General features: G+C 46.8%; 1 protein-coding gene across 1 annotated transcript in view; it reads right to left on the reverse strand.

The window, feature by feature from the left end:
* LOC141096873 (ras-related protein Rab-10-like) overlaps nucleotides 1–27025 on the reverse strand; it is a 117343-nt gene that overhangs the window by 19342 nt on the left and 70976 nt on the right. Inside the window, exons 3-4 of the mRNA XM_073583732.1 lie at nucleotides 26670–26808; nucleotides 22315–22404 (exon numbers count right to left, since the gene is read on the reverse strand). Coding sequence (XP_073439833.1) covers nucleotides 22315–22404; nucleotides 26670–26808 — 229 coding nt within the window. The remainder of the gene's footprint in view (nucleotides 1–22314; nucleotides 22405–26669; nucleotides 26809–27025) is intronic.

Here is a 27025-nt window from a genome sequence, read left to right on the forward strand (position 1 = left end):
TATACCCATCACACATCCTCCATCCCATAGTCCCGTGCCTATATAACCGTCATACATATCCTTCATCCCATAGTCCAGTGCCCATATACCCATCACACATCCTCCATCCCATGGTCAACCATTATGACATCATAATGAGCTGCGGGGCTTGCAACCTATGATATCAGCGTCGCGATGGCAACCATTATGACATAAACGTCCCCATTGCAACCTATAATAATAATAATCTTTATTCATATAGCGCCAACATATTCCACAGCGCTTTACAGTTTAACAGTTTCAAAACACAAGTCATAAGTAACAACGTTAACAATACAATAATTAAAGCAAAATAAGACAAAATAAGACGACCCTGCTCGTGAGAGCTTACAATCTACAATGAGGTGAGGGAGATACAAAGTACAGGTGTGTATTTACAATTGTGTATTTACAATGAAGGTCCAGCCATCTTGAGGGAGTGAAGGATGGATGGAGATAGTGAATGGGCTACACAGGCACACTTACACAGAGAATGACTTTGATTAGTGAAGCTGATAGGCCGCTCTGAACAAGTGTGATTTGAGGGAGCACCTAAATCTATACAAATTGTGGATAGTCCTGATTTCTTGGGGTAGAGCACTCCAGAGGATAGGAGCAGCACGGGAGAAGTCTTGGAGTCGGGAGTGGGAGGTACGGATTAGTGCAGAGGTTAGTCGAAAGTCGTTTGCAGAGCACAGCGATCGGCTAGGCCGATAGACAGAAATGAGGGAAGAGATGTAAGGGGGTGCCGCACTGTGGAGAGCTTTGTGGGTGAGAACAAGTACTTTGAATTGGATCCTATAATGAATGGGCAGCCAATGTAAGGACTGGCGAAGAGCGGACGCGTCCGAGTACCGATTAGCCAAATGGACGATCCTGGTCGCTGCATTAAGTATGGACTGGAGAGGGGATAGTCGAGTGACGGGGAGGCCAATTAATAGAGCATTGCAGTAATCCAGGCGGGAGTGGATCAATGCAACAGTGAGGGTTTTTGTTGTTTCCATAGTGAGAAAAGGGCGGATTCTAGAGATGTTCTTTAGGTGTAAGCGGCAAGAGCGGGCAAGAGATTGTATATGGGATGTGAAGGAGAGATTGGTGTCAAACATAACACCCAGACAGCGCGCCTGCTGCCGGGGTGTTATTGTGGTACCACCCACGGAGAGGGAAATGTCAGATTTAGGGAGGTTAGTAGACAGCGGGAGCAGAAGAAGTTCAGTTTTAGAGAGGTTGAGTTTCAGATAGTGGACATGATATTGGAGACTGCGGACAGACAGTCACTGGCGTTCTGTGGTACAGCGGGGGTAAGGTCGGGGGAAGACGTGTATAGTTGTGTGTCATCAGCATAAAGATGGTACTGAAAGCCAAATATGCTGATGGTCTGTCCAATTGGGGCCGTGTAGAGAAGAGAAGGGGGCCAAGGACTGAGCCCTGAGGTACCCCGACAGCAAGAGGAAGAGGAGATGACGTGGAGCCAGAGAACAAAACACTGAAGGAGCAGTCAGAGAGATAGGAAGAGAACCAGGAGAGAGCAGTGTCCTTAATGCCTAGTGACTGGAGCCTAGAGAGTAGGAGATGGTGGTCAACAGTATCGAAAGCTGCAGATAGGTCAAGAAGAATGAGCAGAGAGTGGTCACCGTTACGTTTTGCTGTCAGAAGGTCATTGGTCACTTTGAGTGCAGTTTCAGTCGAATGTAGGGGGCGGAAGCTGGACTGTGAAGGGTCTAGAAGGGAGTGAGTGGAGAGGTAACGGCTAAGGCGGGAGTAAACTAGGCGTTCCAAAAGTTTAGAGATGAAGGGGAGATTGGAGACTGGTCTGTAGTTGTTTGTGCAGGATGGGTCGAGAGCGGGTTTCTTTAGTAATGGAGTAACAATGGCGTGTTTGAAGGAGGATGGGAAAATGCCCGAGGAGAGGGAGAGATTAAAGATTGTAGTTAGGTGGGTTGTGACGACTGGAGAGACTGGAGGAGATGTGAGGGCATGGGGTCGGTAGTGCATGTAGTCGGACGAGAAGAAGAGAGGAGTCTGGAGACTTCTTCTTCTGTGATGGGATCAAATGTGGAAAGTGAGCCAGGGGAGATGCAGGAAGGGATGGGAGTCACAGCACTTGGTGGTTGGGAGCAGATTTCTTGATGGATATTATCTATTTTTTCTGTAAAGTGGGAGGCCAGGTCATCAGCACAAATATCTGTGATAGGGGCTTGTGCTTTTGGCCTGAGGAGGGAGTGAAAAGTGTCAAAGTTTCTTGGGGTTGTTGGCTAGTGAGGAGATCAAGGTGGTGAAGTAGGTCTGTTTGGCGAGGTGAAGGACAGCGTTATAGGTTCTTAACATAAATTTGAAGTGGATGAAGTCTTCTGGTGTGCGGGTTTTTCTCCATAGGCGTTCAGCACTCCTGGAGCATCGCTGGAGAAGTTGAGTTTGCAATGTGAGCCAGGGCTGTTTTACTCTGTGTTTGGAGGTTCTGAGGGTGAGGGGAGCTACTTGGTCAAGGGTGCTTCTAAGAGTGCCATTGTAGTGATGAACAGCCAGATTAGGACAGGAAAAAGAGGAGATTGGGGACAGTGATGAGTGTAGGGAATCTGAAAGTGTCTGAGGTTTAATAGCTTGTAGATTTCTGACTGTGTGGTAGGTAGGAGTGAGCTGGGGTGGGCGAGGATTTGTGAGCGTGAAGGAGAATGTTGTGGTCAGAGAGTGGAAGCGGTGAGTTATTTAGGTGGGAGATTGAACAGAGCCGGCAGAAGACCAGATCAAGGGTGTTACCGTCCTTATGTGTCTCAGAGATTGAAAGCTGTGAGAGGCCTAGAGAGGTGGTTAGTGATAGAAGCTGGGATGCAGATGTGGAAGTAGGGCTGTTAATGGGGATGTTGAAGTCTCCCAGGATGAGGGTTGGTAATTGTGAGGACATGAAGTGCGGCAGCCAGGCTGAAAATTGTGACAGTTGGGATGTACCCGGGGGGGGACCCCATCCTGTATTCCATCGCGCAGTCTCAATTTATCAAGATGGCCATTCATGACCAGATTAAAATCTCCCATACAGATGACATGTGCGTCTGGGTAATTTAAAGCAAAGCTCAATGCCTTCTGAATAATTGATATATTGGCCGGAGGGGGATTATAGATACAAAGAATGACATATTTCTGAGAGTTAATCAGCGCATGAACGAACACAAATCGCCCCTCGGGGTCCCTCCGGGCCTCCCACCGAACATCCTTATGAATTAACAGTGAAACTCCCCTTGAGTAGCTAGTGTGAAAAGCATGTATAAACCATTGCACCCACGGTTTCTGTACCCACCGAACCGTATCTCTGGTCAGGTGTGTCTCTACCAGGGCCACAATGTGAGGACGGTAATGTCTAACTTGTGAGAACACCTTAATTTTCTTTCGGGGGGTTTTTATGCCTCTTACATTCCAGGTCATACAAATCAGCTCAGAACCCATTCCCTTCCATCTGGATATGATGCATAATGGTGCCCGAACCAAGTGCAGAGATCCCACACAGATAACAGAATTTGGTGTCGGCTGCGGCCTCCATCTGAACAACTATAAAAAAAACAAACTTTTTTTTGAAAAAGAGAAAGCAAAACAGAAACCTAGTAACATAGGCGCACAGTCTTACGCCCCAATTAAAAGAGAAACGGGTATACCATCACTGAGTACAGCGTCCGGTATAGCTGGTAACTGGGAACTCGCCGAAAGAGCTCCAATTAGACCGTTAATTAAGAGGATCTGAAGTAACAGCCGCCACATTAGGATTCTTTCGTGGGGGACCCCCTATGGGATCGCAGTCACTCAGTCGCCTCCGCCGGATCTGTAAAAAATATGGAGGAACCTTCATGAACAACCCAGAGCCGGGACGGATATATCATCGAATACACAATGTTCCTGTCTCTGAGTCGCTTCTTGACCTCGATGAACTGCGCTCGCTGCTTCTGCAGTTCCATGGAGAAATCCAGAAAGATGGAAACGGCAGCATTGTTGAATTTAATAGGACTTTTCAGGCATGCAAGACGCAGAATGGTATCTCTGTCCTTACAATTGAGCAGGCGTGCCAGGAATGGTCGAGGTGGGGCCCCCGGAGGCAGCGGTCTTGTAGGGACCCTGTGAGCTCTTTCAACAGCGAACGTTGAGGAGAATTCGTCTCCCAGGAAGGTCTTAAGCCAATCTTCCAAAAACTGCTCAGGATGCTGACCTTCCGAACGCTCAGGTAGTCCAACAATACGGATATTGTTCCGACGCATTCTGTTTTCTAAATCATCCGCCTTCTGCTTCCAAGCATTCATGGAGCCCGCCACCTTCGTTAACGTAGCCTCCATAGGTGTAATGGTATCTTCCACCTTGGACACCCTTGTCTCCACCTCCGTGGTGCGTCCCCTCATGGCCTGCATATCCTGACGGAGTCTCCCCACCTCCGTGTAAACATCCTCAATTTTCTCCGTCAGGGATGTCCTGGTCAATGAGAGAGCCTGCATCAACTGCTCAGATGCTTGTTTAAGGGTCAATTCCTCCTGTTCCGTCTCCTCTTCACCCCCAGAATGATGATTTTTGCGCTGAACTTGAGATGACGTGCTCTTATTATGCCGCGCACTTTCAGCGGGGTCCGGTCTAGCAAACTCCTTCAATTTCTCCGCCGCCGCTCCCGACCCTTTTAGTCAGCTCATGATTGTCTGCAGTGCAGTCTGATGAAACAGAGGCATGTGGTCCGGGTATTTCTCACTACAGATGGGAATCACAGTCGGGCTGGCAATAGTTAATTGCAGATCAGGCTACAGAGGGATGCCTGATATTTTATAAGTACGGCAGCCAGGGACAATTCAGATCTTTATGGCCTGGGGAGAGAGGGGGCCCCACAGAGGCAGGTGCAGTGAGGGAGGGTGCACAGAGCCTCCCTTAGTAATAGCGCCAGCCGGCACAGAGAGCGGATAGTGGAAGAGGGGGTTATCACGCGGGGCCCACTTTTTCAGGGCACTCACCGCGCACTCCCTCAGGTTATTAGCCGGTTTTCTTCACTGCCCGGCGGCGGTGCAGCAATGGAGGCCGGCGCTGCAGCTCTCAGCAGCTGAGCCGCGCGCCCAAGATGGCCGCCGCCTCGTGGGGAACCAGCCGCCCGTCTCTATCTCCCCCGCCGCTCGCTCCCAGAAGCAGTCTCCAGACCTGCCACAGAAGTCCCAAGAGGGTCCCGATGTCCAAAGGGGTCTGGCCAGCTGAAAGTGAGTTGCCAGAAAGGGGTCCAGGGACCAGGATTTAGCAGGATAGTGATGAGCTCTCCTTGCTAGCGTCCTCTCCTCTTCACGGCATAGCCACACCCCCCTCCCCTTTATGTTTTTGAGCAGCGTATAATGTCACCGATGCCAACAAAAAGTAAGGACAATAAATACATATTTTTAAAGTGAAACTTTCTAAACTCTGGCTGAACATTAGGAACTAGGGTAAAAGTTCCCAGGTATACGTGTGGGTGTATGAATCTCTGCATTTCATTCATCTCAACAGGAAACACTTTTGTTCGTGATGACTGTACATGTACACATGTACACTACAGGAATGATAATAATGGGAATGATAATGTTCTGCTGCTGGGAGGCTAAGCGGAAACAGTTCAGCATTAAGTGATCACAAAGTCCGGCGTCCAACTAGGTCATTATTTTATGACAGATTCACTAGGGTACCAGAGAAACTTGAATGATAAGATGTTGACGTGTTCTTTTAGTTTTACATTCAGAAAGTGCAAGAAGAGAAATTGCATGCATTTTTCCTGTGATATTACAGCTGCGGAGAGTAAAAAAACTTAGTTAGGTCCATATATATATGGACAGAGACAACATTTTTCTAATTTTGGTTCTAGACATTACTACAATGAATTTTAAACAAAACAATTCAGATGGAGTTGAAGTTCAGACTTTCAGCTTTCATTTGAGGGTATCCACATTAAAATTGGATGAAGGGTTTAGGAGTTTCAGCTCCTTAACATGTGCCACCCTGTTTTTAAAGGGACCAAAAGTAATTGAACAATTGACTCCAAGGCTATTTCATGGACAGGTGTGGGCAATCCCTTCGTTATGTCATTCTCAATTAAGCAGATAAAAGGCTTGGAGTTTATTTGAGTTGTGGTGCTTGCATTTGGAAGGTTTTACTGTGAAGGAAACATGCGGTCAAAGGAGCTCTCCATGCAGGTGAAACAAGCCAACCTTAAGCTGCAAAAACAGAAAAAACCCATCCAAGAAATTGCTACAACATTAGGAGTGGCAAAATCTACAGTTTGGTACATCCTGAGAAAGAAAGCAAGCACTGGTGAACTCATCAATGCAAAAAGACCTGGGCGCCCATGGAAGACAACAGTGGTGGATGATCGCAGAATAATCTCCATGGTCTAGAGAAACCCCTTCACAACAGCCAGCCAAGTGAACAACACTCTCCAGGAGGTAGGCGTATCAATATCCAAATCTACCATAAAGAGAAGACTGCTTGAAAGTAAATACAGAGGGTTCACTGCACAGTGTAAGCCATTCATAAGCATCAAGAATCAAAAGGCTAGACTGGACTTTGCTAAAAAACATCTAAAAAAGCCAGCACAGTTCTGGAAGAACATTCTTTGGACAGATGAAACCAAGATCAACCTCTACCAGAATGATGGAATGAGAAAAGTATGGCGAAGGCGTGGTACAGCTCATGATCCAAAGCATACCACATCATCTGTAAAGCACGGCGGAGGCAGTGTGATGGCTTGGGCATGCATGGCTGCCAGTGGCACTGGGTCACTAGTGTTTAATGATGATGTGACAAAGGACAGAAGCAGCCGAATGAATTCTGAGGTATTCAGAGCCATACTGTGTGCTCAGATCCAGCCAAATGCAGCCAAACTGATTGGTCGTCGTTTCATATCACAGATGGACAATGACCCAAAACATAAAGCCAAAGCAACCCAGGAGTTTATTAAAGCAAAGAAGTGAAATATTCTTGAATGGCCAAGTCAGTCACCTGATCTCAACCCAATTGAGCATGCATTTCACTTGTTAAAGACTAAACTTCAGACAGAAAGGCCCACAAACAAACAGCAACTGAAAACCACCGCAGTGAAGGCCTGGCAGAGCATCAAAAAGGATGAAACACAGCGTCTGGTGATGTCCATGAGTTCAAGACTTCAGGCAGTCATTGCCAACAAAGGGTTTTCAACCAAGTACTAGAAATGAACATTTTATTTACAATTATTTAATCTGTCCAATTACTTTTAGTCCCTTTAAAAACAGGGTGGCACATGTTAAGGAGCTGAAGCTCCTAAACCCTTCATCCAATTTTAATGTGGATACCCTCAAATGAAAGCTGAAAGTCTGAACTTCAACTGCATCTGAATTGTTTTGTTTAAAATTCATTGTGGTAATGTCTAGGACCAAAATTAGAAAAATGTTGTCTCTGTCCAAATATATATGTACCTAACTGTATATGCTCAACATCACTAAGGGAGAGACCAGGACTCGTCTCCGGTAACTTACAAGCTCTTATATTCCCTCATGGTACAGTCCATTTTGACATGAACATGTTCGAAACGCTAAACAGCAGTGGACTAATGACATGCTAGTTGTTCAGTAGCCCAAAATCTAATACAGGTTCTCTGTAAATTCTGATTGCCTGCAGCCATCACTTTTGGGAATGTGCTAGTTACTAATTTAAAAGGCTGCACTTCAGTACCCTGTGTTGCCTAGATCCTTGAAAGCAGCCATCTGTGCTGCCCTGTTGATGGCCTTGGCAGTAGGTAGTCAGAGGCCAAGCACTGTTCACACATGAAACAAGGAAGCCAGGGAACTAACCAAGTACTGCATGCCCTCCACTTCCTACAGACACTTATCTAGTGTGTGTGGACTACTAAGGTCAACTGACAAACGCTAAGGCACTAGTGTAACATACTCACCTGTCCTGGCTCCTTCCATTGTTAGGTGCCACCTCTTCTTTCCTGTGGCCAACACTGACAAGATAAGGGGGAGGTGGGCCTTGATCTGCATGGTAGCACACGTCACTACTAATGCAGAGAAGTAATCTCTCCTCCTACAGTGCAGTGCAATTACCACCCAGACCAGGCACTTTAGTGTTACGGGGAGTGTGGACAAATGGTAGGATGGTTTTGGCTCCCAGTTGGGATACCATGAACCCTGTTTAAATTCCCATGTGTCATCAGTCCCTGTTCGGTTATTGCATTATCTCTGGCTCCTAGTTCATACTCTTAAAGTGCTCTAATTATCCGCTTGGTTGTCTCATTGGATTTGACCCTTATAAGTTTGCCACCTCTTCTGCCTTACGTCTCTTCCTGACTCTGTCTATTCCTCTCACCATGTATCTGGCCTCTGATTCAGTCATACTTCCCACCTCTCAGGTAGTTGTCCAGTTAACGGACCATTCAACCCTACACTAGCCAGAAGTTACGCTGTGGATGCAACCCAGGGGCCTCTTCACTGAAGGATGGATCCCTGTATAAGGGGGAAATGAGATTAGCCTTGGGACTTGCTAAGGGGAGTGACTAGTGTCATGTTTGGCCTTTAAGTCCTGTTTGAGACAGTTCAAAACAATTTCTGATTGACTGCAGTGGTCAGGAAGCCAGGAAACTAATGTGGGAAAGACATCAATAGCAATAAGGAGGAGCTCCATATGTTTGGTAGGTAAACACTTTTTTTGTGTGGCTTAAGCTGTGTGCTCTCCAATGCTGCAACAATAGGGAGCGTTCCCTCTGTAGCAACGGATGAGCACAGGGACATTGAAACTGGCTGGATCCAGCAATCTAGCCAGCTACAGAGCAGCACTTACAAGCTTTATTAGAAAGAGCTTATAAATGCAACACACACTCCTTACCTAGGACACAGACCACCACTGAAAAGCTTCAGTGACAGCAGATAACCTGAGACAAGCACTAATCAGTAACATAAAAAACCCTCCATTCTAGAGAACAAAGAAAATGTTTAACAAGTAAATTGAAAATTTTATCTTTTTGCACTTTTTATCATTTTTGCAGGTTGCAGCTAGACCTGCGCTGTTCAGATTTTGTGTTAGGGACTCACAAAATTTGGGGACCCTTGACGTTGGGTTGCGAGACTATCTGCTTTGGCCAAAATAGTAAATAATAACCCATATCTTTTTATCTTTTTGCACTTTTTATCATTTTTGCAGGATGCAGCTAGACCTCTTTATGCTGACTTGGTTTTTGCTATGTGATGCATACATATAGTGCTGAGCAGCCCGCCTGCTAATACTATGGGCATCATTAATAGGCTGTTCAGACACTTTGCACCACACTTATCTGTGTAACTGATGTCCTATGCAAGCCTTATTTGTGTGCATTTTTTCCCACTAGGCAGCCAGACCCTCTTGGGTTACTGGCTGTTTTCATCAGTGGTTTGCACCTGTGATGCCCTCAGCCTTTATCAATGGAGGTCTGCTGCATCCTGCTAGTGCATTAGTCAGGGTTTGGTGAGTTAACCTTTCAAATGTTTTTTTTTTTTTTATTTTATTTGAATTTTTTTTTTATTGTTTTCCTTATGTGTGCTGTTTAACCCCTTCATGACATCAGACGTATTATCCCGTCCATGGGACCCGGGCCCCTATGCCCATGGACGGGATAGTACGTCTAGCGCGATCAGCGGCGCCCACGTGGTGAGCGCCGCTGATCACGGCCGGGTGTCAGCTGATTATCACAGCTGACACCCGGCACTATGTGTCAGGGGCGGTCACGGACCGCCCCCGACACGTTAACCCCTTGCACACCGCGATCAAACATGATCGCGGTGTACCGGGAGTTAAAGGGAAGCATCGGCAGGGAGGGGGCTCCCTCCGTGTTTCCCTGAGCCCCCCACAGCAGCGCAATGTGCAGCGCTGCTGCGGGGGACTCCTTTCCTCCAGGCCCCCGGATCCAAAATGGCGACGGGGGCCTTCGGGGGCCTGGAGGAAGCTGGCTTCCTCAGTGCCTGCAAAGCGCAGGCATGAGGAAGCCTTGTGCACTGCCTGTGACAGATTGCTGATCTGTCACAGTGATCTGTGATGTGACAGATCAGCGATCTGTCACAGGACAGTGATGTCCCACCTGGGACTATGTAATAAAGTAAAAAAAAAATTAAAAAAAAGTGTAAAAATAATTTTTAAAAAATCGCCAAATAAATTAGTAAAAAAAAAAAAAAATATTCCCCAATAAATTCATTTTTTGAAAATAAAAAAAACCCAAAACAATAAAAGTACACATATTAGGTATCGCCGCGTCCGTAACGACCCGCCCTATAAAACTGTCCCATTAGTTAACCCCTTTAGCGAACCCCTAAAAAATTAAAAATAAAAAGCGAAGCAAAAAATAATGATTTATTATCATACCGCCAAACAAAAAGTGTAATAACGCGCGATCAAAAAGACGCATATAAATATCCATGGTACCGCTGAAAACGTCATCTTGTCCCGCAAAAAACAAGCCGCCACACAGCATCATCAGCGAAAAAATAAAAAAGTTATAGCTCGCAGAATAAAGCGATGCAAAAATAATTATTTTTTATATAAAATAGTTTTCATTGCATAAAAGCGCCAAAACATAAAAACGACCTAAATGAGGTATCGCTGTAACCGTACTGACCCGAAGAATAAAACCGCTTTATCAATTTTACAGCACGCGGAACGGTGTAAACGCACTCCCCCAAAAGAAATTTATGAAACGCTGGTTTTAGTTCATTCTGCATACCAAAATTCGTAATAAAAAGCGATCAAAAAATGTCACGTGCCCGAAAATGGTACCAATAAAAACGTCAACTCGTCCCGCAAAAAATAAGACCTCACATGACTCGGTGGGTCAAAATACGGAAAAATTATAGCTCTCAATATGTGGTGATGCAAAAACTATTTTTACAATAAAAAGCGTCTTTTAGCGTGCGACAGCTGCCAAAAATAAAAACCGCCATAAATAGTAAATCAAACCCCCCGTTATCACCCCCTTAGTTAGGGAAAAATAATAAAATTAAAAAAATGTATTTATTTCCATTTTTCCATTAGGGCTAGGGTTAGGGTTAGGGCTAGGGCTAGGGTTAGGGCTGAGATTAGGGTTAGAGGTGTGTTGGGGTTCGGGTTGGAGTTAGAATTGGGGGTTTCCACTGTTTGGGCACATCAGGGGCTCTCCAAATGCAACATTGCATCTGATCTCAATTCCAGCCAATTCTGAGTTGAAAAAGTCCTATGGTGCTCCTTCCCTTCCAAGCTCTGCCATGCGCCCAAACAGTGTTTTACTCCCACATGTAGGGTATCAGCCTACTCAGGACAAATTGCAAAACAATTTTTGGGGTCCAATTTCTCCTGTTACCCTTAGGAAAATAAAAAATTGGGGGCAAAAATATCATTTTTGTGGAAAAAAATGATTTTTTTATTTTCACGTCCGAGCGTTATAAACTTCTGTGAAGCACTTGGGGGTTCAAAGTGCTCACCACACATCTAGATAAGTTCCGTGGGGGGGTCTAGTGTCCAAAATGGGGTCACTTGTTGGGAGTTTCAATAGTTTAGGTACATCAGGGGCTCTCCAAACGCACATGACACCCGCAGACCATTCCATCAAAGTCTGCATTCCAAAACGTCACTACTTCCCTTCCGAGACCCGACGTGTGCCCATACAGTAGTTTTCTCCCACATATGGGGTGTCAGCGTACTCAGGACAAATTGGACAACAACTTTTGCGGTCCAATTTCTCCTGTTACCCTTGGGAAAATGAAAAAATTGGGGACTAATTGATCATGTTTGTGGAAAAAATACGATTTTTTTATTTTCATGCCCGGGCATTATAAACTTCTGTGAAGCCCTTGGGGGTTCAAAGTGCTCACCACACATCTAGATAAGTTCCTTAGGGGTTCTCGTTTCCAAAATGGGGTCATTTATGGGTGTTTCCACTGTTTAGGTACATTAGGGGCTCTCCAAAGGCAACATGACACCCGCAGACCATTCCATCAAAGTCTGCATTCCAAAACGTCACTACTTCCCTTCCGAGCCCTGACGTGTGTCCATACAGTAGTTTTCTCCCACATATGGGGTGTCAGCGTACTCAGGACAAATTGGACAACAACTTTTGGGGTCCAATTTCTCCTGTTACCCTTGGGAAAATAAAAAAATTGGGGACTAATTGATCATGTTTGTGGAAAAAATACAATTTTTTTATTTTCATGCCCTGGCATTATAAACTTCTGTGAAGCCCTTGGGGGTTCAAAGTGCTCACCTCACATCTAGATAAGTTCCTTAGGGGGTCTAGTTTTCAAAATGGGGTCATTTGTGGGGAGTTTCCACTGTTTAGGTACATTAGGGGCTCTCCAAAGGCAACATGACACCCGCAGACCATTCCATCAATGTCTGCATTCCAAAACGTCACTACTTCCCTTCCGATCCCCGACGTGTGCCCATACAGTAGTTTTCTCCCACATATGGGGTATCAGCATACTCAGGACAAATTGGACAACAACTTTTGGGGTCCAATTTCTCCTGTTACCCTTGGGAAAATAAAAAAATGGTGACTAAAAGATCATGTTTGTGGAAAAAATACGAATTTTTTATTTTCACGCCCGGGCGTTATAAACTTCTGTGAAGCACTGGGGGGTTCAACGTGCTCACCACACATCTAGATAAGTTCCTTGGGGGGTCTAGTTTCCAAAATGGTGTCATTTGTGGGGGGTTTCCACTGTTTAGGTACATCAGGGGTTTTCCAATCGCGACATGGTGTCCGATCTCAATTCCAGCCAAAAACGTCAAATGGCGCTGCTTCCCTTCCGAGCTCTGCCATGCGCCCAAATAGTGGTTTACCCCCACATGTGGGGTATCAGCGTACTCAGGACAAATTGCACAATAACTTTTAGGGTGCTGTTACCCTTGGAAAAATAAGAATTGAGGGTGAAAAGATCATTTTTGTGGAAAAAATATGATTATTTAATTGTACGGCTTTATGTTATAAACTTCTGTGAAGCCCTTGGGGGTTCAAAGTTCTCACCACACATCTAGATAAGTTCCTTAGGGGGTCTAGTTTCCAAAATGGTGTCATTTGTGGGGGGTTTCCACTGTTTAGGTACATCAGGGGTTTTCCAATCGCGACATGGTGTCCGATCTCAATTCCAGCCAAAAACGTCAAATGGCGCTGCTTCCCTTCCGAGCTCTGCCATGCGCCCAAATAGTGGTTTACCCCCACATGTGGGGTATCAGCATACTCAGGACAAATTGCACAATAACTTTTAGGGTGCTGTTACTGTAAGGTACTCCTGGGGTGGACCCACTAGACCGTGGCAACGAACCTCCCGATGGCGAGCTGACCAGGTGGACCACCCCCTATACAGGGAGTGTATGGGGCAAGCCCGCGGGTAACTATCACCACGGCAGCTGGTACCCGGGAACGTATAAGCGGACAGACAGGTAGATCCGGATAGGAGGCACTGGACAGACGACACGGCTCGGAGACACAGAAGAGACGGCACGGCTTGGAGACACAGGAGTGACGGCACGGCTTGGCGGCACAGGAGTGATGTGCAAGGACTGGAGACACAGGGGAGACGGACGAGGACCGAAGACACAGAACCTAGGAGAGAGCACAAGAGGGAATGAGTAAATGCACGGGAAGAGAGCTGGGGAGCACAAGGAGAGCGGCCAGAGTCACTAGCAGGATCTAGTGATAGTCAGGCATCGCCTTCAGGAGGAGGCGGCCTGATATAGGAAGAGAGAAGGGCTTCCGGGTCATGACCTGCAGCTGGAGGAGGAGGCGCGCGTCCTCAGGTGGAGGAGAGCGCGCGCCCGGCCATAGCGTGGAGACGCGCCCGCCGAGGAGGAGGAGCGGGGGCGCGCACCAGGCGCGATCCAGGGGGCCGAACAGAGGCGGTCGCCGGCCGAGGAAGGAAGACCGGGGGGGGACCGCGCCGAGGCCCGCAGCGGCCGGTGCGGAAGCGAGGAGACCACCGGAGAGCGGGTGAGCCGGGGCAGGAGGGAGGTAAGGGAAGGAGTGCGCGGCAGCCGCCGCATGACAGTACCCCCCCTTACGCGCCCCCCTCCGCAGACCGGACAAAAATTTAGCCAAGATTCGAGGAGCTTGGATATTCTCCTGGGGCTCCCAGGATCTCTCCTCAGGGCCAAAGCCATTCCAATCAACCAAAAAAAAGGTTTTCCCTTTTTGCTTTCTCATGGCCAAAATATCTCTAACCTCAAATACATCGTTTGCGGCGGCAGGCGGAGGTGAGTGAGGAGCTTTAGAAAGGAAACGATTGAAAATGACTGGCTTAAGCAAAGACACATGAAAAGCATTAGGGATGCGGAGAGAGGCGGGAAGCCGCAATTTGTAGGAGACATCATTAATACGGGACAAGACCTCAAAAGGTCCAATATAGCGGGGACCCAGCTTGTGGGACGGGACTTTGAGGCGAATAAACTTGGAGGCTAGCCAAACTTTATCACCTGGGTGATATGGCGGGACATCCAGGCGCCTCTTGTCTGCGTATCTCTTAACCCTGTTACGTACCAACTCGAGAGCGGTCTTGGTCTCCTGCCAGATCCTGGAGAATTCTCCGGACAGAAGATCAGCCGCCGGTACACCCGAGGCGGGAGGAACCGGTAGAGGTACACCAGGATGTTGACCGTAGACGACAAAGAATGGGGATTTGCCAGAAGATTCACTGACGTGGTTATTATAGGCAAACTCGGCCCACGGGAGTAATTCAGACCAGTCGTTCTGGTGGATATTAGAAAAGTGCCGGAGGTAGTTCACCAAACTCTGATTCGTCCGTTCTGCCTGACCGTTGGACTGTGGATGGTAAGATGAGGAGAAGTCAAGAGTGACATCCATCGATTTGCATAGGGCTCTCCAGAAGCGAGAGGTGAATTGGACTCCTCTGTCCGAAACAATATGTTGGGGCAGTCCATGGAGACGAAAGATGTGCTGGACAAAAATCTTCGCCAAGGCGGGGGCCGATGGCAAGCTGGGTAAAGGGATGAAGTGTGCCATTTTAGAGAACCTATCTACTACCACTAAGACGACAGTACAATTGGCAGAGGAGGGTAGGTCCGTAATAAAGTCCATGGCAATGTGTTGCCAAGGAGACGAGGGTACTGGAAGCGGATGTAGAAGACCAGAAGGCAGCTGCCTAGGCACCTTGATCTTGGCACACGAGAGACAGGAGGCGACGAAATCCTGGACATCCTGGGAAAGAGTCGGCCACCAGTAATAGCGGGACACCAGGAGAAGTGTCTTTTTATGGCCGAGATGACCAGCCAGCTTAGAAGCATGGCCCCAGTGGAGGATTCGTCTTCAGTCCTTCTCTGAAACAAAAGTCTTGCCAGGTGGGGTTGCGAGGAGAGAAAGCGGTGCCACGGTGATGAACCTGGATGGGTCCAAGATATGCGCGGGTTCCTCCTCGACATCCGTGGAAAGAGAGGACCTGGACAAGGCGTTGGCTTTGAGGTTCTTGTCACCTGGACGAAAATGCAGGTCAAAATCGAATCGGCCGAAGAACAGAGACCACCTGGCCTGCCGAGGGTTGAGTCTTTGTGCAGACCGCAGGTAAGCTAGATTCTTATGGTCTGTGAAGATTGTGAAGGGATGTGCGGCGCCCTCCAATAAGTACCTCCACTCCTCTAGGGCTAACTTGATGGCAAGCAGTTCTCGGTCTCCGATGGAATAATTCCGCTCTGGGGTGGAGAATGATTTGGAAAAGAAACCGCACGTAACGGGCCTACCAGAGGAAGACATCTGAGACAAAACAGCTCCAGCTCCAGTTGCGGATGCATCTACCTCGAGGACGAATGGTTTGTTGACCTCAGGGCGATGGAGTACGGGAGCCGTGGCAAATGCACGTTTCAGAGATAGAAAGGCTCCCTCTGCTTCAGGGGTCCAGACGTGTGGGTTGGCTCCTTTACGGATCAAAGATGAGATAGCGCCAGTCAAAGAGGAGAAATGGGGGATGAACTGCCGGTAGTAGTTTGCGAAGCCGAGAAAGCGCTGAATGGCTTTCACCCCTTGAGGACGTGGCCAGTTAAGCACGGCCGAAACCTTCTCAGGATCCATACGCAGGCCAGAGTCGGAGATGATATAGCCCAGAAATGGAAGAGAGGACTGTTCAAAGGCGCACTTCTCCAATTTGGCGTACAGACGATTCTCCCTCAAACGGAACAGTACTCGGCGGACATCTCTTCTATGGGTGGACAGATCAGGAGAGAAGACAAGGATATCGTCGAGGTACACAACCACACAGGAATACAGAAGGTCTCGGAAAACGTCGTTCACAAATTCCTGAAAGACTGCGGGAGCGTTGCATAACCCAAAGGGCATGATGAGATACTCATAGTGTCCATCCCTGGTGTTGAAGGCGGTCTTCCACTCATCTCCGGAGCGAATACGGATGAGATTGTAGGCTCCACGGAGATCCAATTTAGAAAAGATTCGTGCCCCACGTAGCCGGTCGAACAACTCGGGGATGAGAGGTAGAGGATATCTATTCTTAACGGTAATCTCGTTGAGACCACGATAGTCAATACAGGGGCGCAGGGACCCGTCTTTCTTCTTGACAAAAAAGAAGCCAGCTCCAGCAGGGGAAGAAGACTTTCGGATGAAGCCCCTGGCCAAATTCTCCTGTACATATTCGGTCATGGCCTGGGACTCGAGTGGACTCAACGGATAGATCCGCCCCCGGGGCGGAGTCGAGCCAGGAACAAGCTCGATAGGACAATCATATTGCCGGTGCGGTGGAAGGACCTCCGCTTCCTTTTTATCGAAGACGTCCGCAAAGGCCCAGTAAGCCGAAGGCAACTCCGCAGGGCCCGACACAGGAGAAGAGCATTTGAGGGGTCGTACTGGGCGGAGACATCTAGTTTGGCAGAAGCAGCCCCAGCGAAGAATGTCTCCGGACCGCCAATCCAGGACAGGTTCATGCATCCGCAACCACGGAAGGCCCAGGAGCACGGTGTGGGACAAAGACGGCAGCACGAAGAAGGTTATCCTTTCACGGTGCAGAACCCCGATCTGTAACTCCAGCTCTTCAGTGACCAGTGTAACGGCCTCGCGCAAGGGAGCGCCGTCGACAGAGGCTAACTGCCGGGGAACCTCCAAGGACCTGACAGGTATCCCTAATCTCTTCACCGCCTCGAGTTGGATGAAGTTTCCCGCAGCCCCTGAGTCAATATAGGCTATCTCCGAAAAACGTTTGGAGCCCAGGAGAAACACAACAGAAAGGGTCAAGGGTAGAGAGGTGTCAACGACACCTAGGGAGGCCTCTCTTACCTGTCCTAGGCGGAGGAGTTTCCCGGCCTCACAGGACAGGAACGCAGGAGATGGGAGGCGCTGCCACAATAAAGACAAAGGCCATGAGCGAGTCTGTCCTGGCGGCGTAGCTCCGCGGGCCTGAGTCGGTCCACTTGCATGGGTTCGGGAGCTGCGGCCGAGGCAGAGGACCGCGAGCGTGGTGGGCTGTGTGTCGGAGGAGAAAAACGATTGGGCCTTCTCTCCCTGGCGACTTCGCGGGAACGCTCCCGGAAACGTAGATCAACTCGTGTTGCCAGCGAGATGAGATCCTCCAAAGACGTGGGTGTATCCCTGCCTGCCAGCTCGTCCTTGATTCGGGACAACAAGCCACGCCAAAAAGCCCCTACCAGGGCCTCATTGTTCCACCCCAGCTCAGAGGATAACGTACGGAACTGGATGGCGTACTGTCCCACCGAGAGAGTACCCTGGCGAAGGCAAAATAAAGACTCGGTGGCGGAGACCAGGCGACCGGGCTCATCGAAGACCTTACGAAAGGTCTCCAAGAAGGTCGCGAGCTGGGAGACTATCGGGTCATCGCGTTCCCACAAGGGATTCACCCAGGCCAGTGCCTCACCCTCAAAGTGGGAAATCATAAAGGCCACCTTGGCCCGGTCGGAGGGATACTGTAGGGGTGCCAACTCAAAATGCAACTGGCACTGGTTAATGAACCCCCGACAGAGTTTGGGATCTCCGCTATAGCATGGGGGTTTGGCCAACCGGGGGGAGGAGTGTGGAACAGCCACAGGCGCCGGGACAGAGGCTGCCGTCTGTAGAGCTAGTAAGCGGTTATCTACAGAGGCAATATAATTCAAAATATGGGCCTGGGTGTCGCGCTGCTGAGCCAGTTCCTGCTGCAAGCCGGAGATTTGGGTGGCAATTCCCGGATCGGAGGTCTGCAAAGACGAAAGTCGGGACTCCATCGATTTGAGGAACGACATGATCCTCGCCTGGTTCTCACGAAGGAACAAAAGTTCCTTTTGGGTCGGGGTCGAGGTACCAGCGGGATCCATGGCCTGACTATCCTGGGGTGGACCCACTAGACCGTGGCAACGAACCTCCCGAGGGTGAGCTGACCAGGTGGACCACCCCCTATACAGGGAGTGTATGGGGCAAGCCCGCGGGTAACTATCACCACGGCAGCTGGTACCCGGGAACGTATAAGCGGACAGACAGGTAGATCCGGATAGGAGGCACTGGACAGACGACACGGCTCGGAGACACAGGAGAGACGGCACAGCTTGGCGGCACAGGAGTGATGTGCAAGGACTGGAGACACAGGGGAGACGGACGAGGACCGAAGACACAGAACCTAGGAGAGAGCACAAGAGGGAATGAGTAAATGCACGGGAAGAGAGCTGGGGAGCACAAGGAGAGCGGCCAGAGTCACTAGCAGGATCTAGTGATAGTCAGGCATCGCCTTCAGGAGGAGGCGGCCTGATATAGGAAGAGAGAAGGGCTTCCGGGTTATGACCTCCAGCTGGAGGAGGAGGCGCGCGTCCTCAGGTGGAGGAGAGCGCGTGCCCGGCCATAGCGTGGAGACGCGCCCGCCGAGGAGGAGCGGGGGCGCGCACCAGGCGCGATCCAGGGGGCCGAACAGAGGCGGTCGCCGGCCGAGGAAGGAAGACCGGGGGGGACCGCGCCGAGGCCCGCAGCGGCCGGTGCGGAAGCGAGGAGATCACCGGAGAGCGGGTGAGCCGGGGCCGGAGGGAGGTAAGGGAAGGAGTGCGCGGCAGCCGCCGCGTGACAGTTACCCTTGGAAAAATAAGAATTGAGGGTGAAAAGATCATTTTTGTGGAAAAAATATGATTTTTTAATTGTACGGCTTTATGTTATAAACTTCTGTAAAGCCCTTGGGGGTTCAAAGTTCTCACCACACATCTAGATAAGTTCCTTAGGGGGTCTAGTTTCCAAAATGGTGTCATTTGTGGGGGGTTTCCACTGTTTTGGTACATCAGGGGTTTTCCAATCGCGACATGATGTCCGATCTCAATTCCAGCCAAAAACGTCAAATGGCGCTGCTTCCCTTCCGAGCTCTGCCATGCGCCCAAATAGTGGTTTACCCCCACATGTGGGGTATTAGCATACTCAGGACAAATTGCACAATAACTTTTAGGGTCCTGTTACCCTTGGGAAAATAAAAATTGGGGTGAAAAGATCATTTTTGTGGAAAAAATATGATTTTTTAATTGTACCGCTGTACGTTATAAACTTCTGTAAAGCCCTTGTGGGTTCAAAGTTCTCACCACATATCTAGATAAGTTCCTTGGGGGGTCTAGTTTCCAAAATGGGGTCACTTGTAGGGGGTTTCCACTGTTTAGGTACATCAGGGACTCTCCAAACGTGACATGGCGTCCGATCTGAATTCCAGCCAATTTTGCATTGAAAAAGTCAAACGGCGCTCCTTCCATTCTGAGCTCTGCCATGCGCCGAAACAGTCGTTCCCCCCCACAAATCAGGTATCAGCGTACTCAGGACAAATTGCACAATAACTTTTGCAGTCCAATTTCTCCTGTTACCCTTGGTAAAATAAAAAAATTGAACCTGAAGTATTTTTTTTGTGAAAAAAAGTTAGATGTTCATTTTTTTTTAAATATTCAAAAAAATTCCTGTGACGCACCTAAAGGGTTAATAAACTTCTTGAATGTGGTTTTGAGCACCTTAAGGGGTGCAGTTTATAGAATGGTGTCACTTTTGGGTATTTTCTATCATATAGACCCCTCAAAGTGGCTTCAAATGTGATGTGGTCCTAAAAATAAAATGGTGTTGTAAAAATGAGAAATCGCTGGTCAACTTTTAACCCTTATAACTTCCTAACCAAAAAAAATTTTGGTTCCAAAATTGTGCTGATGTAAAGTAAACATGTGGGAAATGTTAGTTATCAAGTTTTTTGTGTGCCGTATCTCTGTGATTTAAGGGCATAAAAATTCAAAGTTGGAAAATTGCGAAATTTTCAAAATTTTTGCCAAATTTCCGTTTTTTTCACAAATAAACGCAAGTTATTTGAATGAAATTTTACCACTAACATGAAGTACAATATGTCACGAGAAAACAATGTCAGAATCACCGGGATCCATGGAAGCGTTCCAGAGTTATGACCTCATAAAGGTACAGTGGTCAGAATTGTAAAAATTGGCCCGGTCATGAACTTGGGGGTGAAGGGGTTAAATTGAAAATGTGCTCAATTTTACAACCACTTTGCAATTTTAATTATTTGTAATAAGACGAATGACTAAATGACATTATTGCTGCTTGAAATCAGATCTAAGGGAAGATAACTTCACTTATGTATACAACTACATAGACGTAAGGAGCACTTGCATTTATATTAGAGCCACTCATAAATGAAGTGCATTATAAGGGTTAGACCTGCAGTCTCGCTGGGACTGCTGCGTATGTCAGTAGACCGATAGCTGGGCCTGGACTAGAGGTGGATAATCCACTGCAGACAGAATACCAGGTGAAAAATAAGAATAAACAGGCCAGGTCCCATTTGGGGCAGTGCTTTAGATTATTGTTATGGTGTAGGATGAAAACTGACCTCAAGAGCTGCCCAGAGGGGTATGGCACACAAATGATACTAACCCGCAGGAACCATAGAGGCAGTCACAGTGCCCATGTTGGTAAGAATCGAGGGTAAGGCCTCTTTCACACTTCAGTTTTTTACAATCAGTCACAATCCGCCAGGTTTTGAAAAAAACGGATCCTCAATTTTCTTTTGAGGATCCGTTTTTTTTCCCCATTGACTTCCATTACTGGCGGATTGCCGTCCGTTGCATCCGTTTTTTTGGTGGATCCGCCAAAAGTTGCTGTCCGTCACCATCCTCAAAGATTTGAAAACGGAGCTTGCAACGTTTTTTTTTCTGGCGGATCCTCCAGACACTAATTTAACCCGAAATTCTTTGTGGGTGCCGGACAAAAAAAAAAAATCTCTCTCTCTCTTTCTCTCTTTTTTTCTCTCTCTCCTTTTCCCGGCCAGCGATGCCTTTAAATTTCCTCATTTTCAGGATCCGTCTGAAAACGGATCCTGTGCCATCCGTTCACATCAGTTGAGAACGGATCCGCTTGTCTGCCTTTTTGGCGGATTTGAACTGATGCAAAAAACTGAAGTGTGAAAGAGGCCTAAGGGGAAAGAATGTTTACTAGAGAATCAGACTAAACATAGAATGTGTTTGTACCCAATGAATAATATCTGTATCAGCTCGGTGTACATAAATAAGCATTGGAGTAATACAAAACCATACTCTATAAAACGGGTGTCCCATGGAAAAAAAGACACTTATTCTCTATTCACAGGATAGATGATTAATATATGAGTGATGGGCTCTGGCTGCTAAGATTGCCACCAATATCAAGAACAGGGGGCACAAAGTCCCCAGTGTGAACGAAGAATGTGCGACCACCACTACAATAGACAGTGAATTGAACAGTAGTAGCACATGTTCACTATGGCTTCATCCACACAGAGGACATTGGAACCCCCATTCTTTGAACAGTGGGGACCCTAGTAAACGACCCCTTGTGATCATGCCTCACCTATCATTTGTATATACACTTTGATGTTTATGGTCCAAATCCCTTGAGTCAAAACTAATTTCAAATATGAATTATTTTTTATTTCTGATTTATTGGCGCATATATAAAATTAATGCAGACCAAATGTATGTGATGTTTTATACATCTTATAACAAATTATAGTGTTATATATGTAGAATATCCAAGAATCTGGTATATGGAGGGGCACAAAGTTTATTTGCAGCCGACACAAAGACTTTACATTTTATAGACAGCTACAAATAACCTTAATGTGTAAGAAATACGCTTCCAAAGTTTCTACCAACGGATAAAACTTTATAATACCTGAATTAAAAGACATTTTTCAAAAGTGCATCTTAAGAAAAAGGTGTAATCAATATTCCAAAATGAGAATTCCATTCTAAGCAACATTAGTTCCTAATGACGGAGCTGCATGGTCAGGCGCCTTACAGATGCAGTGTACCCGGCTAACTCAAATGCTTTTCTATGCAGAGACAATCAATGCTTACCTTTTCCCCTCTTTCTTTTGAAACCTCACGTTCGTCTTCTCTGTCACACTTATTTCCCAAGAGAACTACCTCGACGTCTTCACCAGCTTTCTGAATCACAAAGGCAAATTGCAAAGAGATGGTGACTTTCTAGATGGATAGCTTGCAGGAAAGTGTGAAGCAGACATCCATTGAGCGTGACACGGCAGTTTAGAATTAACGCCACCGCCTCATTAGAAGTAGAGAGGGGTCTCAAACATTCATGATTTGTCCTTAAGTGTAAATTGAATCTACCAATTCCAATTATATGATATCAACTGTTGCCAAATCGTATTAGAAGGAATTGCAAGTAAATGAATAGAAGGGAGAATGAGCTACACAATGAGAATATTTATCAATGGAAAAACAGAGCACATTCAAAAGATGGGTTAAAAATATAGGCTAATTCTCTAAATCTTAAATGCTTAGAATAACTGAAGGCCAGGGCTATTTCATGGGTAGCACACACCTGCTGACGCATGTCCTACACCCAACCTACGCTTTCACTCTGCAGATCTCACACCTATAGGATAATGGCTGAAGGCTCAGGTGGTGCTCACTTCATGTGGATGTGACCTGCGTTAGACCTTTTGCTGATGATTGCTGTATAGTGATTCTCCAATGGTAGGCTATCCAACAATGTAATGTTCATGTATTATGACCATTTCTGCCAACTAATAGGTGCCACATTATGCGGTAGGTAATGGGCTTTCAAGAAATCCCATGGCCACTGCGTAAATTACCCATACACTATCATTAGATGCGGTAAAACCGCATTATCTTCTTAGGCCTGCTTCACATTTCCGTTAGTCTCCATCAGTCAAAATCCGCCGTTTTGCAAAAAAAACGGATCTGCCATTTTTGTTGGCGTTTTTTTCTCATTGACTTGCATTATTGGCGGAATTTGACGGATGGTCATCCGTTGGATCCATCAAAATTTTGGCGTCCGCTGACATGACTGGACGGACAATGAAACTTTTTTGGCTGGCCGGATCCGCATTTGTACACCGCGCATGCCCGGAAGAATTGCCTTTGCCGGAAATCTCTCTCTCTCAAATTTCATCCTTCACTGGATCCGTAAAAACCACGGTCCGGTGGCACACGTTCATGTCAGTACGGAGACGGATCCGTTTTCCGCGGATTACAACTGACATAAAAAACGTATGTGTTAAACAGGTCTTAGTCACATGCGTATTAATTGCGGGAACGCAGCTTACTACACATGTGTACAAATTTAAATAATAGCGTACCTTGTTTCAGCCGGAAGTACACATACACTGCAGTACTCGTGATCGATCAGCTAATCGTGAGAACTGCAGTGCACGTGACTGCTGGGGACAGGGTTATCTCCGGTCACTAGCCAAGTTCTCACGATCAGCTGACCGCGAGAACTGCAGTGCACGTGACCGCCGAGGACTGCGTTATCTCCGGTGATCATCTTCGAGCTCCGCTGTGTTCTGAATGTCAAGCTGAATGGTGGCATAATGCCACTGTTCAGCCAAAGGCATCCAGATGAAGCAGGGCAGGACTCGTTGTGGGACAGTATGTATATGTTCTCGGCAGACAGGCAAGGATATTGTTGCTTTTTTATTTTCATTCTCTTCCAGGAGACAATGTCGTCGGTGGAATAGGCGATGCAGTAAGTATGGTTTAATTAAGATCTATTAAAGGAGTCTGTGTCATTATTTCAATTAAAGGACTTTATTCTGGCTGTCTTTTTTTACCATGTAACTTATAGACGATTCTCCTTTACTAAACCGTGGGCTTGATGTCATCCGACAACACAAAGGTGACGTTAACCCTACAAATATGAACCCCACTTGCCACCGCTACAGGGCAAGTGGGAAGAGCCGGGTAAAGTGCTAAAATTGCCGCATCTTTGGATGTGCCAATTGTGGGGCAGCTGCAGGCTTCTATTTTTAGGCTGGTGAGGGCCAAAATCCATGGGCCTCGCCAGCCTGAGAATACCAAGCCACAGCTGTCTGCTTTTTCCTTTACTGGTTAACAAAAATAGGGGGACCCCACGCTATTTTTTTTGGAGGCGATCCCACTATTTTTGCTAACCATCCAAGGTAAGCAGACTGCTGCGGCCTGGTATTATCAGGTTGGTCAGGTTCATGGATACTGGATCCTTACCAGCCTGAAATACCAGTCCTAGTAGTCTGCTTTAGCCTGGCAGGTTAACAAATATAGGGGGACCCCACAATATATTTTTTTAAATTATCATTTATTAAAAGAGGGGGCCTCTCTGTGTGCTTTCCTCCGCTTCATGTACGTCTGGCTGTGTCACAAAATTCACAATTATGTAAATTAGTACACATGCGTAGTAAGCTGCGTTCCCGCACTTACTACGAATGTGACTAGGAAGATAATGCGGTTATATCGCATCTAATGAAAGGGTATGGGTAATTTATGCAGTGGAGACTGAGCGTCTCCGCTACATAAATTGACATGCTGCGGTCTGGAAAGACGCACCGCATGTCCATCTCTGCGGGTAAGCCGCAGGTGTCGGTGCACGCATAGTGGGCATGGGATTTCTTGAAATACCATCCACTATGCTGTAACAGCTGGACACTGCAGGTTGGAAGCTGCGGATGTACGCAGCGTCTTCAACCGCAGCGTTTACTGACCGTGTGCACATACCCCCAAAATATCTGCAAACAGAAAATCACTTTTTTTTCCTTCCCAGAAGCCAAGATTCAACTAGCTTTATTTCAAGTGACCCCCCCAAAAAAACCGCATCAAAAACGTATGCGGAAAAAACGCATCAAAAACGCAGGCAACCTGCCAGTAACCTCAAATGCAGATTTCACCTGCGTCAAATCCTGAACAAATACTGAGCTATTCCTGATCGTGTGCACATACCCATACCCTTCCTGATTTAGCCGCGGATCCATTCATCTGTTCCGCCAAGAGTCACTCATCTCATCAGTCCATAAAACCTTTGATAAATCTGTCTTCAGACATTTCTTGGCCCAGCCTTGACATTTCACCTTCTGTGTCTTGAGTGATGGTCGGGTCTCAGCCTCCCTTACCTCAGCCATGTCTTTGAGCACTCTATGCCTCATACTTCTGGGCCTCCAGGGAGGCTACAGTTCTGGAATATGACAGCGTTAGAGGATAATGGCTTCCTGCTCGCTTCACATTTGATTCTTCTAAAATCTTTAGCAGTTTTGAGTTTTTTGGGGGTTTTTTTGTCTCAGCTCATTTCTTTTGACCCTGTTGACAGATGCAACCAAACTTTTGATGGTTCTGTTTTCACGCCCCAATATCTTAGCATTTTCGAGAGTGCTGCATCCTCTGCAAGACTTGTAACAATTTTTGACTTTTTAGAGTCAGGTAAATAACTTTTTTGGTCCATCTTGACCGAAGAAAACAAGCTGCCTAATAATTCTGCACACCTTGATAAATGGTGTTGTCTCCTTAGGCCTCACCACCCTCATTACCTAATAATTGTGCACACAGTGTATGACCCATACAATCTGGTAATATGCACTGAATGGACCAATATATTTTGTAGCATTCTTGATTAAAGGGTAATTCACATTTTGTTAAAATGGCTTATTAAAAATCCTCATCATCGTCAAGAAAGGAGGCATTTTTAATTCTATTGTGTTCTGCTTGTTGCCTAGGTTACTGGCCACTTCAGCAGTCTATTAGAAGTGGCAGGTTTCCTAGGCAAAGTCGAGCTCACACACTTGCAAACTCTTGGCCATCTTCAGTCCCCCTGTGCTCCTATGATGTTACAGACACAAAGCTGTCTTTTCTAGAAGCATCTGAGACTGCACGATTGGGACCCCGCTGCCAGTCCGAACTTTTATCCTCAGGAACACTCTATTCCCCGGCAAGCATGAAGCAGTGAGGCAGAGGAACGACTTGTTACTAAAGAACGATCAAGACACAACCCTTATAACTCTCAAAGTCTTGTAAATGTAAAAGAAACATCAGAAAACTACTTTCCATTTTGTAGGACTTTTTAGGCTGTGTACTCACGTAAGCATTTTTTCGCGGTTTTAAGCGTTTTTACCGGCAAAAACGCTTACAAGAAGCAGTCCATTCTTTTTAATGAATTCCGCATTTTTTGTGCATATTGATGCGATTTTTTTCCACGAAAAAAAGGAATCGCGGTAAAAAATGCAGCATGCTCATTAATTTCACGGAAAAATCCGCATTTCTAACTATATTCTATGAGCAGGAGGCTGCTCCTGTAAAAAACGCATAAAAAAGTGCAAAAATCACACAAAAAAAGCGCGTTTTTCCTGGGAAGGAGTCCGTTTTTTCTGCATACGTGGGTACATAGCCTTATGGGAAATTCTATATTTACACTTCATTCTTACCATTTTAATATCTTTCATCCATGAAGACGTGTTTTCAAATGAGACTGAATTTGTGATGTCGTAAACCAGAAGGAATCCATGAGCACCACGGAAGTAGCTGATGCTCAGGGTGTGGAACCTCTCCTGTCCGGCGGTGTCCCTGAAATACATTCAGTCATGAATTATAACACACAGTGCAAGATTAAGTGTATGTCTGCACCTACAAAGCCACATGAGGGCTTAGTTTTTGTGGGAGAAGTTGCACTTTGGAAAGACACACCATTCATATCATTAGAGTTGAGCAATTTTTTTCCAAATTAGTTTCCGATTCTGATCGGCGGCGAATATTGTTTTTGCAATATTCACTGAACATCATA

The sequence above is a fragment of the Dendrobates tinctorius genome, unplaced genomic scaffold (assembly GCF_039654945.1).
Source record: "Dendrobates tinctorius isolate UK_male_01 unplaced genomic scaffold, ASM3965494v1 ptg000081l, whole genome shotgun sequence".
Lineage (NCBI taxonomy): Eukaryota > Metazoa > Chordata > Amphibia > Anura > Dendrobatidae > Dendrobates > Dendrobates tinctorius.